This window comes from Lepidochelys kempii, chromosome 7 (assembly GCF_965140285.1).
Source record: "Lepidochelys kempii isolate rLepKem1 chromosome 7, rLepKem1.hap1, whole genome shotgun sequence".
NCBI classification, from domain to species: Eukaryota; Metazoa; Chordata; order Testudines; family Cheloniidae; genus Lepidochelys; species Lepidochelys kempii.
Window position 1 is genome coordinate 102,316,358 of NC_136386.1, and position 13,873 is coordinate 102,330,230.

At 37.7% G+C, this 13,873-nt stretch overlaps 1 protein-coding gene across 2 annotated transcripts in view; it reads right to left on the reverse strand.

Annotated features, from left to right (window-relative positions):
* The window catches only part of DOCK1 (dedicator of cytokinesis 1), a 551,011-nt gene that overhangs the window by 48,030 nt on the left and 489,108 nt on the right, over nt 1-13,873 (reverse strand). For both annotated transcript variants that reach the window (XM_073354059.2, XM_073354058.2), the window contains exons 43-46: nt 11,471-11,555; nt 9,481-9,567; nt 4,247-4,423; nt 2,975-3,058 (exon numbers count right to left, since the gene is read on the reverse strand). In XM_073354059.2, the coding sequence (XP_073210160.1) occupies nt 2,975-3,058; nt 4,247-4,423; nt 9,481-9,567; nt 11,471-11,555 (433 nt within the window). The remainder of the gene's footprint in view (nt 1-2,974; nt 3,059-4,246; nt 4,424-9,480; nt 9,568-11,470; nt 11,556-13,873) is intronic.

A 13,873-nucleotide genomic window follows, 5' to 3' on the forward strand; every position in this document is an offset into this window, starting at 1 on the left:
GGCAGTGCACAGAGCCACGTGCTCCCCCACAGGGGCTGCAGGGGCATGTTGGCCCCTTCCGGGAGTGGCGTGGGTCTGGGGAAGGCAGAGAGCCTGCCTTAGCCCCGCTGCACCGCCGCCAGGGAGTGACCTGAGGAAGTGCCACCCGGCAGGAGCCCACACCCCAATCCCAAGCCCTAAGCCCCCTCCAGAGCATGCACCCCATAACTCCTCCTATACTCCGTACTCCTACACCCCAACACTGTCCCAGCCCAGAGCCCCCTCTTGCACCCAAACTACCTCCCAGAACTTGTTCCCCTCACCCCTTCCTGCGCCCAAACCCTCTGCCCCAGGCTCAGCCCAGAGCCCACACCCTCTCCCAAAACCAACCCCCCTGCCCCAGCCCAGTGAACGTGAGTGAGGGTGGGGAGAGCAAGCAACGAAGGAAGGGGAGAAGGAGTGAGTGGGGTGGAGCCTCGGGGAAGGGGCGGGGTAGATCCTAGTTTGCATTTAAATTCAAAAAGTGGTCTTGTGTGTAAACAGGTTGGAGACCACTGACCTAGAAGGTATCCAGGAATGAGGTCTTAATCTTTGGCCTCTCTCTCTCACGCTCTCTCTCAACAAAGATTACCTTTAAACTAAAGAGTATCAATTAAAGATTATTACCAATTACTTGTTTCCGGTGGTGCCCATGCACACAAGTTACTGCATAAGATGATCATCTTACTGCCAACACTTATATTTAAAAATAAGACTATACAATGAAAAAAATTGTATTCTGTTCCAAATACATGTTTTATTTTTCACTTTCCAAATAGAAGGCACCATCCCTACCCTGAAGAGGTTGTTTTCCAAAAGACAAATGAGACAAAGGGAAGGTGAAGGGGTGCAACAATACAAACAAAATAGTCACGGAGGTAACTGTCAACATTCGATATCATAATGTTTTATTAACACAATGATCTATATTGAGATATCAAATCTCTGAGCACCTATAATATGCTCAGTTGAGATACAGAAACCTATTTATTAGGAATTGGACTGAGACTGCCAACTTATTGTGTTTCATATTGGCCAACAGATACCTACTGCTGAGCTGGAGATGAAGTCAAACTAGTGATTTAATGGAAAAAGATTCTATACTGTATCTCTCTCCAGTCCCTTGAGCCATCTTGTTCCTTATGTGAAATAGTGTTTAAAAGTTTTCTTTAACCTGCCACCTTTTCTATGAAGTTATGCTATTTGAAAAAGTTTTCTTTTAGGAATCATGACCACTCTAATTTTATATCAGGTAGTTTCAAAATTATTTCTTTTGGTTTTTGATTTTTATCACTTATTGGTGACAGCTTCAGAAAAATATTTGTTTGTATTAATCTCTTGTCTTTAAATTGCTTTGCTTCTATCATACTTGGAACTAAACTGGTGACAAGAAAGTTGTGTGTATTTTTAAACATGTTGACAAAACAAAACTTGCAGATTTTAAATAATGCATTTGCCAGTGTTTATTCTTATTTTAATGAATACATGTTTCCAGCAGGATGATCCTCTTTTGGGTAAAATGTGTTCATGAGCACCAATACAATTCATTTTTAATATGGCCATTAGGGGCAATGACAGTGCTGACATGAAGTTACTCTCTTGGGATCAAATTATTTTCCCCTCTTGAATCTGAAGTCCCTAAAATCCAATCTACAGTAAACCTTACAGGGGAACAACAACAATTAAAAAAATCAGTAAAACTTTTGCTATAGTTTTATGGCCTTTCGAGGATTTTTGAATTTTATCTCTATGGTCTCTACTACATCTAAAATTGAATCCTCTAGACATTAAATTATTTCATTTATAATAAAGACAGAATTGAATATAAAACACTATAATATACTTTTTTCTGGGTAAAAACATTTCTAGTCACATCTGTGGATTTTTATCATAAAATTATTCTGAGGCCAACGAAAAAATATCAGAGTACAGCCTTCCAACAAAGCTAGAATAGGGTTTCCTGTTTTTCCTGAAATGTATTCTTTGGAAGACAGAAATGTAGCTCTTCACAGAGGAAGGATGATACTATGTTTAAGGCACAGGACTTGGAGATCTGGGTCCTATTTCTGGTTCACTACAAATACCTGTGACACCTCTTAAGTTATTTAAAGTATGTTTCTTCTATGAACAGTGATTGTAAAAATGGCACTGTAGAGTTCCACTATATATATATAAATATCATAATATATAATGTATCATCTGTGTGTCTGTATGTGTATATTTAGTTATCTACACACATCCATACACACATTACAATTTTGTAAGGTGCGCTGGGAATGACACAAAGGCGTCGCAGAAACTCTTGCCCATTTACTATACATTTCGTGTATACGTGACTTTAATTGACTATCTGTCATACACAGTATACAGTACTACAAGATGCTACATATGCACATCTGTGGTTGTAGAAAAAAATGTGTTTTATATATATATTATCTGGAGAAACAATAAGTGATCATGTAAACAGACAACATTATAAAGCATTTGCACAAGGAGAAAGACTTACGGTCGAACATGTAACCTAGGGATTTAAATTCTGAGTTCTTAAACTGTAAGACTTGAATACTCTTAATTTAGTTTTTATTGTAATTCTTTATTAATTTAGCACTATACTGGAAAAAATTAGAACTAAATTTACAACAGAATTGGCCAACACAATCATAAGGTATTGAGTCATTTGAAAGTGAGAGAGTGTATTTATCTCTCTAAACTGGTAACAGGAGAGACTATGTAATAAAAAATGGGTTAATAATGTTAGTCACTTGTGAGATTATCAAATGACAAACTATGTCAGATTTGAAAAGATGAACTTTAGCTCATGTTCCAAGACAGTCTAAATGCCATGGAAATGTATACACTAGGGTGAATGGTTTGATGCCTGAATTTTGTCACAAGTGACAGCAGGCTGCTTTTGTATGCCACTTGGCCCAGGCATGATTTGAATTAGACAGTTTACCTGCCACGCTATGAGGTCCTTTAGTTTTTCTATCTTTTCGTGATCTTCTGGATGCTCATGCATGTATTTTTCAGTAAAAAAAGCCTAATGAAAACAGAAAAGTACCAGTTATTTCAGAAAATGATTGAACATTTACTATCTAGGAAGGCTTTTAGTTATAGCAAAGGAAAATGAATCAAACCAAAAGATTTTCCTAAAAATATCAGTAATAACATGTCTATAAATACATAATTAAAAGCAATGAATGACAATTTAATAGTGCCTGAGAGCATGATATCCATCCTTTGGGGGCAGTAAAGTAGGGGGAGGAATATTATCATATGTTGCTCATCACTGAACCCTCTGGTCAAGCAAGAAGTACTGCTGAAGGGTTCTGCTTAGTCCGCCTCATCGACAATTATGGGTATTGTGCCCAAGTGCAATTTTGGGGGTCACCAGGAAGATTAGTTAAATTTTGAAGCCTACAATACGTCTTGCAGCACAACAACATGATTTACATTCCACAATACTATATATCAGTATCCAGTGGTTTAGGCGTCCTATGTAGGTAAAGTAGGCCAGGGATATTGGAGACTGGAAGAGTTCTTCCGATAACAGGTCAAAGAGTGCATATCACATATCTCCCTTAGTTATCTTACAAAAACTTATTGCCTATGTAACAGCAGTTTGAATAGGCACTAATATAGTTTTTACATTTTCACCATTTTTATACTAAGCTCTCATGTGTATATATTTATCAGACTAAGTCTGTGATAAGCAGCTGAAGTCATTCAAATATATTTGGATGGACTGTATATTAACTAATAAATAATAATAATGCACTTTCACTAAATTAATCCCAATTACTTTTAATTCATAGTTGTTAAGGCAGGAAGAGACAACTGGTCATACTAGATGTTCAAGTAGTATAACACAGGCCACAGAATTTCACCCAGTAATACCTGCACGAGCTCCAATACATACAACTACATTGTAGTTGAACTACAAGCATAAATTTTATAAAGTTATCAAATCTTCATTTAAAGATTTCAAATGATGGAATCTACCACACCTCTTGGGAAATTGGTCCAATGGTTAATAACCCTCACTGTTTCTCTTTTTTCAACCCACAGAATTCCTTTATAAATATCACCCATTTATAATATTCTCGAGATGTGGAAAATTTTAGCTCTCCAAAACTGACCTATAATGCATAAGTTTACTCATGCACGCGTACACACCACACACACTTAATTAGATTCCCTGACCAAACAAAGCTAATTTTGAACATACCTTTTCATAGTTCGTGAATCCTCCCATGACTGCAGGATCCACAATGCCATTAAGTAGCATAGAGAGGGGGTTAATAGGTAGATCTGCATCATTCAAATGTTGTTGAACCATATTATTGATCTTATCATTTGTTAACTGCATAGTTTCTATTGCATTTTCCAGTGGACTGATTTCAACCTAAAAGAACAGCACAAAAATAAGTTTTAATTCCTGGTCCAGTAGTCATGTAGCAGGTCACGGTTGAATAGTTTGCTCCCCACAAAACCATCCCAATGATAACTAATAGATTTTAGAGTGAAAGAGGAATTTTAGTCAATAGCTGCAGGAAGGTGCTGTTTCTACTAGGCAAGATATATAGTGTCAATACTGCGATAACTGATATGAGATAAACAGATAAAAGGTTTACTGTTTTTCGCTCTTACAGCATAATTACTGCATAGACCAAGGCTCTCAGAAAGATCAAGCATGTCTAAAACATTAGAATTGCTTTGACAGAGCCCAAGTGAGCTTCTTGGGAGATACTGAGGAAAATTATGCATATGAAGACTTATGGACAAGCAGCTCTTAGTGGGTACAGAAGCGTGATCCAGACCCCATTATGGTAACAGCAGAGCCAGCATCTTGGATTGGATTGTCTGATGGACTTTAAAGATGTGCTCTTCAGATACTTAAATATTAAAAAGGAAGAAGGTACTTCTGCGTGGCTTTTGCAGTAACTGGTAGCCTCTCAGGAAGTTGTATTAAATATGTTGTATAAAAGGCGATCATATTTGTACAGTAGGTACCACTGTCTTCATTCTATTTTGGATAATTAAACCAAAAAGATGCTTTCTTCCCATACAAAATGGGAAATGACTGCCAAAATGGGAAGGAGTACTGCGGAAAGGGATCTGGGGGTCATAACAGATCACAAGCTAAATATGAGTCAACAGTGTAATGCTGTTCCAAAAAAAGCAAACATAATTCTGGGATGTATTGGACATTAGGAAAAACTTCCCGTCAGAGTGGTTAAGCACTGGAAAAATTCCGTAGGGAGGTTGTGGAATCTTCATCATTGGCCATTTCTAAGAGCAGGTTGGACAAAGCACCTATCAGGGATGGTTTAGATAATACTTAGTCCTGCCATGAGTGCAGGGGACTCTGGACTAGATGACCTCTGAAGGTCCCTTCCAGTTCTATAATTCTATTCCATGGTCTAAAGTTATTACATTGTTTAAAGTAGGGGTCCTCAAACTCTTTAATAAGGTGAATCGGTTCTTAATAGAGAGATTGCATTGTATGCACCTCCCTCCCATTTGAAATCATACAGATCACCTCCCATCATTTGTGATCAGATACATCCTTCTGGCAACTACAGCAGTTGATTATGCCTAAAAGTAATATCTGGAAAATATTTAAAATATAGCTAAAATACATATTAATGTGACTAAACACCCTGTATGAGGAGAGCAAGCTCTCTACAGACCACCAGCAAGTACTCTGAATACCCTTAGTTATCCACTCACCAAATTTTGGAAGTCTCTCAATTAAAGAGTGTTAAAGTTCTAGCCTATTTATACAAAAAATGTTGTGGTAGAAATGGAAAACGTGTGTGATGGGGGTTAATTGGGGCCTGTTAGGAAAATGCAAGTGTGTAGCTGATTACACTCTAATTTACATAAACTCTACATAAATGAAGCACTTCTAGCTAGCTATCAGTTGCTTAGCATGCTTCTGAGAGCCACTTATAATCAAATTTCTTTAGTTGTCACTCTTACACCTGCTATCTGATTAAATCAAGTCTGTTTTAATTATAATTTTTTAAAGTGTGTTTTGAGCATTATTTTAGAATTCAAGGTTTCATGACAAATGACTCTGTTTGTCTGCTAAGTTTGTGCACACAAACTTTTAAAATCAATACTGAACTTGTAAATCTGGTTTCAAACCAGAAACCTGATTTTAGAAGTTATTCTCATCCATTCATTACAGAGAAACACCAGTATATTATCTGTGAGTCCAATTAAAATTTCAGAGCTCAAATTTAACATATTCAAATACTCACAACAACCTGTTTGCAAACAATCTACAGACCAAGAAGTATTAGTAAAAGTGAAGCAAATAATTTCAAACAACAAATTAAAGGAAATCATAAACTGCTATTAGTTATTTACAAAAAGAAAAAAAATAAATTAATTCATCTATTAAATTATTTAATCCTCTCTAGTCAATGATTTGATGTGGCATCAACCCTTTATTTAAAATGGAATTTTCAAGTTCTATCAACAACTTATAAAATATTCAAAGGAGTTTCATTCATTGTGCTCTGCAATGTACCCAGAGTATTTATATCAGGAATTAAAATGTTGTGTTATAAAGGTGCAAGATTTGCAATTATGCTGCTAGAGTTTTACCTGATACAAATGTTTATGTACAGTTAATAACTGCTTTTGTAGTAAATAGACTTACATAGTAGGTCAAAAGTCATCCTTTGCTCTCCTTACTTTTGTTTCTGTTTCCTTTTTTCAACTGTGACTAATATAATCCTTACTTACAAAAGGCTTATAGAAAGAGCTCCATTAAACAGATTCATGCACATTTCTATCAGGTGCACAGCATTAAAAGTGCACATGTATAAACTGGATGAAGTGGCCTGTCAGACTGTGTTCTTGACTCAGAAGGTGAAGGAGTTTTCATCAGATATGCCAGGTTTTACAGAAAACAGTTCTTGCAACAGGGAGGGTAAATGCTATCATCTCTATCAGGATTATGTTGAAAATATAAAAATACAAAAATAAATCAAAATGTTTTATTCAGTTGCCTAATACTGTCAAATATCACATTCATATTCTGTTACTATAGATACCATAGGCATTTTCTGCATTACTTTTGTTCATCTAAATACAAATGTCCAACCAAATCTCAATGGAGCAATAAAATGTTTTTAATTAATCATATGCAAATTGTTCTTTCCCTTTAAAAAAATAAAATAAAGCCTCATAAGGAAGATTTAAAAACTGCAGCAAGTAACAACGTTTTCACTGCAACTTAAAAATTACAGCTAATTTAGTATGTAAGATATTTTATGGATATATTTTATGTAAACTGTTTTAGTTATGAACTCGAAAAAAGGAAAGGATTACTTGTGGCACCTTAGAGACTAACCAATTTATTTGAGCATAAGCTTTTGTGAGCTACAGCTCACTTCATCGGATGCATAAAGTGGGAAGTACACTTTATGCATCCGATGCTGTGAGCTGTAGCTCACGAAAGCTTATGCTCAAATAAATTGGTTAGTCTCTAAGGTGCCACAAGTCCTCCTTTTCTTTTTGCGAATACAGACTAACACGGCTGCTACTCTGAAACTTAGATAAAAGGAGATACACATTTGTTAAAATTCTTGGTGAAGTTTTTAGGGCATATTTTACCTAACTTTAAAAACTATAGCGAGAACTCAAATAACATTTAATCACTAATGATATTTACAAAAGAAATTTAGTCAGCACAAGTAATTTAATTTAGTTAAAGTCTTCCCTTAGATAAATTACAGTTAAATGATCCAATTCCCACTTTTAAAAAGCAATACTTTTGTGGTCTTTACAAATTAGAGCTCTTGGCAGAATTCTCTCTCTCTTTTTTTTTTTAAATAATTTTGACAGATAATATTTTTATTTTAAAGTATTTTTAAAATTCTTATCAGTTAACATTTTCATAATTGTGCAAAATCATTTGTTTTAATCATTTTTCAGTTTTTATTTATTTAAATTTTCACAGTTGTGGGAAATTATGGGGAGGTCAGACAACAGGAGGAATCAGACAATATTTAACAACAGCAAATGTTGAGAATCAATAAGTTAAAACTTTATAACTGCTAAAACACAAATTGTGAGCTTCACGTCAAAATGTACAAAGGAAATATCCGTAAATCAAACTCAAGTAAATTCTCAAGTATCATTTTTCTTTCTTTGCCTATCTGTATATTTTTATTATAGCTGGAAATACTTTTTCACTGATTTGTGTGTTTATGGTGAAATTGACACTTAATGATAAAAATCTAATCCTTCCAAGCCTACTCATACAGCAATGAACGAGTAGTCCATTTGATTTTAATGTGGCTACTCCCGTGCTTAAAGGTAAGAAGTGCTGAAAAATCTTGCTGAATCAGGGCCTAGAGGTTTATACGATTCACCATTCATATTTTTGTACCAGTGACAGAAGAATACTACTTTTGCTATCTGAGCCTTCACCTTAGTCAATAAACAACAGTATTCTTTGATGAGAAGAGTGGGTATGTGTCATAAATATAAAGGGAAGGGTAAACCCCTTTAAAATCCCTCCTGGCCAGGGGAAAAATCCTCTCACCTGTAAAGGGTTAAGAAGCTAAAGGTAACCTCACTGGCACCTGACCAAAATGACCAATGAGGAGACAAGATACTTTCAAAAGCTGAGAGGAGGGAGAGAAACAAAGGGTCTGGGTCTGTCTATATGCTGCTTTTGCTGGGGATAGACCAGGAATGGAGTCTTAGAACTTTAGTAAAAGTAATCTAGCTAGGTATGTGTTAGATTATGATTTCTTTAAAAGGCTGAGAAAAGAATTGTGCTGAATAGAATGACTATTTCTGTCTGTGTGTCTTTTTTGTAACTTAAGCTTTTGTCTACAGGGATTCTCTATGTTTTGAATCTAATTACCCTGTAAGGTATCTACCATCCTGATTTTACATGGGTGATTCCTTTACTTTTATTTACTTCTATTTCTATTAAAAGTCTTCTTGTAAGAAAACTGAATGCTTTTTCATTGTTCTCAGATCCAAGGATTTGGGTCTGTGGTCACCTATGTAAATTGGTGAGGATTTTTACCAAACCTTTCCCAGGAAGTGGGGTGTAAGGGTTGGGAGGATTTTGGGGGGTAAGATGTGTCCAAACTATGTTTCCCAGTAAACCCAGTTAGAGTTTGGTGGTGGCAATGGATATTCCAAGGACAAAGGATAAAATTAATTTGTACCTTGGGGAAGTTTTAACCTAAGCTGGTAAAAGTAAGCTTAGGAGGTTTTCATGCAGGTCCCCACATCTGTACCCTAGAGTTCAGAGTGGGGGAGGAACCTTGACAGTATGTAAGTCCCCATTCCTTTAGCAGGTTACATATGGTTCCATTGATTAGACTTTGAGGTTAAGCAGAGTTATATACACTACATATATTCAGTAACTGAAAGAAAAAAGTTCTAAGTAGTCTTAGTAAATTCATCATGATTTGTCCTTACCATGAAAACTGATTTGACTTCAAACCATCTTAAAATCCCTGGTAATTTATATGCTGTCACATAGACGGTTCTCTCAATCCACATATTCTGCAAATATAACATAAAAAAGGTTAGAAATAGCATGTTAGCAGATTGATAGCTTTTATCCTAACCAAAGATTTACAACTTCATTATCAGAAAGAAGAACTGCAGCAGTATAGACATTACAAAGCTAAAAAAAAAATTGCAAATGGAATCTGTATGTATATTTCAGGGCTATGTCTGTGGTGAGATTGGTCTCAACACGTGTGCTATTTAACAGCCAAACATTGGTCTTTTAACTAAAGGGTAACATTATGTAAAAGCTCCACCTGTTTCTGTTGAACTGTCGTTTTCCAACTAACCTGTCCCTCGTGTGACAATCACATTAGACAAAGTGGGACGACAGACTTCAGGAACAAATTTATCTGTCTACAGAAATCCTCCACTCCATTCTCTGAGTGGACAATTTTAAATAAAGCTGAAAACAAGTTTCCCACGTGTAACCTTTAGGGTTCTCACATTAATGCCCTAAAAAGTGTTCTTACAGACTGTATCTTTCATCAAAAATCTCAGTGAGTTTAAGTGCAAGGAGAAGCAGCCTAATCTTAAAACTTCTTTGTCTTCTATTTTAAAAGAAATTATTGTTTTAATTATTGCTCTCTCATGTCTATAAATGTTAAAGTCATGATGAACATGTTTCTTTATCTAATTTTGTTTTCTTTAGCCCTGCCTCCCCATTTTAAATGGGGAATATATTGGCATGGCTGTCTTTTATTAGCTCCTAACTCACTTAGGAGCCTAAGTCCCATTGAAAGTCAATAGGACCCAAGGGCTAGAGTTTTAAAGGCATTCAGGTGCCTAGTGAGATTTTCAAAAGCAACCAGATGCCTAGAGTTAAGCACCTAGGTGCTTTTGAAAATTGCCATAGATGCCTACATGCCTTTAAAAATCTGGCCCGAAGCTCCTATGTGTTTTAGTTACTTTAATTTTTTTAAATTGGAAATCAAGGTACATTGTACATTGTAGCACTTTATCTCACCAAAACATCTTTGTTGGTTTTTGCACCAGAATCATCCATTGATGATGGGAGCATTTTCTTCCATCTCATCTGGGATCACTTTTATTAGCAGCCAAGTTTACTTTGAGTAGCAGAACAACCAGCTGTGGCACAGGGCTTGTCAAGTGAATCAGGATAGACTGGCTGAGTATCTTCTGCCTGCAATGATAGGGTGGAGTTCCGCAACACACCAGCCCCTCAAAGCACAGCAGATTAAAATTGGCTAGCTTGTATGGAGGTGTAAGACTGCAGCTCTCTATTCAGAGCAAATGGTGAAGTGGACAATGAACCTGGGGAAGCTGTTCATTGTTCTCTGCTCTAGTAAACCAATTCCAGTCTATTCAAAGGCACAAGGAGCCTCCTATTCTAAAGAAAATTGAGATCTACAACTGAAAAATTATATATAAACTACAAAGTACTGTTAGTATTATTCCTCTTCTTATGCCAGGAATAAGTTGGGTGTGGAGAGGGAGGGGGGAAAAGCACTTGATTTTTGTGGCTTGTTGTAACCAACTTGGTGGACACAGGCTGTGATAAGAGAGAGAGCTTTATTGACCATATGGTGAACCATCTGGTTTTGTAAAATATGTATTGCTGTAGCAAAGACTGATTTTAAAGGATGCCTGGCTGGGACCCTTAAGGTAAGACAGCGTTCAGTGAAGGATGGTTACATTTTAAGGCCTGACGGTTTTGTATTTCTCCTGCAAAGTGGTCAAATGTTCAACAGACTAAAGAGAAGCTTTGTTCATTTTGCTTAGTGCTATAAAACAGAATTCGTGATACATATAGTTTTTATTGCACTCATAATAAATTCAGTCCCATTTTATTGCAGTTACGAAATCAATCTATCAACCTCCAACAAACCAAAACATAACAGCTATCCTGCATTCACAAAAGAGAAAAAAAAATTACCGCAAATTCATTATCTGGGTTTTTCTCTCCTTTTCGGACAGGCCGTGAATACTCAAATCGTTGGACCTCATTCACCCTATAGAAACTGAATTAAGAAAAACCAAAAAACAGATAGCATAACTGTAAACGTATTTTGTATTAACAACATGTTTAGTCGTTAGAACATTTAAATAAAATACTGCTGAACTTCTCTGTTAACAGGGAAAAGGAGTCACAGTTTGCCCCATAGCTCTGAGTCTGCCGGCATGTACTGATGCAGTGTAGTTGTAGCCGTGTCGGTCCCAAGATATTAGAGAGACAAGGTAGGTGAGGTAATTAGATCAGCAGACGTTGGTCCAATAAAAGATAAGAACATTATGTGTCTCTCATGGTCTTATCTTTTATTGGACCAACCTCTGCTGGTGAGAGAGATAAGGTTTCAAGCCACACAGAGCTCTTCTCAGGTCTGGGAAAGGAACTCCCAGCATCACAGCAAAATACAAGGTGGAGAAGACTGTTTATTATAAGAAGTTGGCACATATTGTAAGGGACCATTCAAAGTAGAGTGGCCCTGTCATAAATATAAAGGGAAGGGTAACCACCTTTCTGTATACAGAACTATAAAGTCCCTCCTGGCCAGAGGCAAAACCCTTTCACCTGTAAAAGGTTAAGAAGCTAAGATAACCTCGCTGGCACCTGACCCAAAATGACCAATGAGGAGACAAGATACTTTCAAAGCTGGGGGGGAAAGGGGAGACAAAGGGTCTGTCTGTCTGTGTGATGCTTTTGCCGGGAACAGATCAGGAATGCAGTTCAGAACTTCTGTTAAGTAATCTAGCTAGAAATGCGTTAGATTTCCTTTTGTTAAATGTCTGGTAAAATAGGTTGTGCTGAATAGAATGTATATTCCTGTTTTTGTGTCTTTTTATAACTTAAGGTTTTGCCTAGAGGGATTCTCTGTGTTTTGAATCTGATTACCCTGTAAGGTATTTATCATCCTGATTTTACAGAGGTGATTCTTTTACCTTTTCTTTAATTAAAATTCTTCTTTTAAGAACCTGATTGCTTTTTCATTGTTCTTAAGATCCAAGGGTTTGGATCTGTCTTTACCTATGCAAATTGGTGAGGATTTTTATCAAGCCTTCCCCAGGAAAGGGGGTGTAGGGTTTGGGGGGATCTTTTGGGGGGACGACATCTCCAAGTGGGCTCTTTCCCTGTTCTTTGTTTAACACACTTGGTGGTGGCAGCATAGGGTTCAAGCACAAGGCAAAGTTTGTACCTTGAGGAAGTTTTTAACCTAAGCTGGTAAGAATAAGCTTAGGGGGTCTTTCATGCAGGTCCCCACATCTGTACCCTAGAGTTCAGAGTGGGGAAGGAACCTTGACAGGCCCGTTAACACTTCTGCAGTCATAGGACAAAAAGAGGAGGTCAGTGGGTGTGATGGGGCACCTGCTCCTCACTGGCAGAAAAGGGGTTAAAAGGAGCCCTAAGGAGACTGCACTGGAGGCAGCCAATCAGGGCCAACCAGGCCCATATAAAAAGGGAGCTGCAGCGCAGAGTTCAGTTCTCTGCTGGGAGCCCAGCGAGGAAGGACTGTCTCTCTGGAGGGCTTAGAGAATTGTCCAGGGTGCTGGCAGAGCAGTGCTATGAGCAGGAACCGGGGGAGCGAAAGACAGCTCCTGGCTGGCTGCTGGGGTTTGCAGGCTGAGGCCCTGGGGCCAAGGCAAAGAGGATGCTGGGGCCATGAGGCAGTGGCCTGACAATTCGCTGCAGTAGCCATTAAGGGAAGTGGCTGAACAGTGGACTGCTGGTCCCCCGGAAGGGGGGAGCACAGTGTGTGGCACGGCCAGAGGGCTGTGTCATTGAAGAGGACGCTGCGGACCTTGGAAAGACATGGGTCCTAGAGCAGGAGTGATGGTGGCAAGACACCACCTGAAGAGGGCGCAAAATGAATTCTCAAGACAGGCAGCAGGAGGTGCTGGAGTGGTGAGCGCCCACCCATTAGAGTGGGTTACAAAATATTGTAATAAGCTGTAAATCCATAATGAATGGATTTAGACACCAAAAATAATGGCCTGAACAGAAACACTGGATTTATTGCTAACTGCAACGATCTGTAAACCACCAACCCCCTTTTTATTTTACAACTGCAGAGGTGTGCCGTTGTTTTTAGTAACTACAAGGGTTCTCTACTCAGGGGCTAAAGGTAGTCTGCAAAGATTAAGTGCCAGGTCCTGGAAACTTTATCAGTATGGGCTGAAGAGCTATAAGCAGCCAGGTAAAAAGGAAAATTCAGCATGATATTGTTTAAAATTCACACTTTACTTTTCTCCTTTCAGCTCTTGTCATGCCTGTGAACGTAATGGTTGCTTGGTTCCTGCTTGGCTACAGTATCACATCATTCACTGTACTGTGATGTTGCAA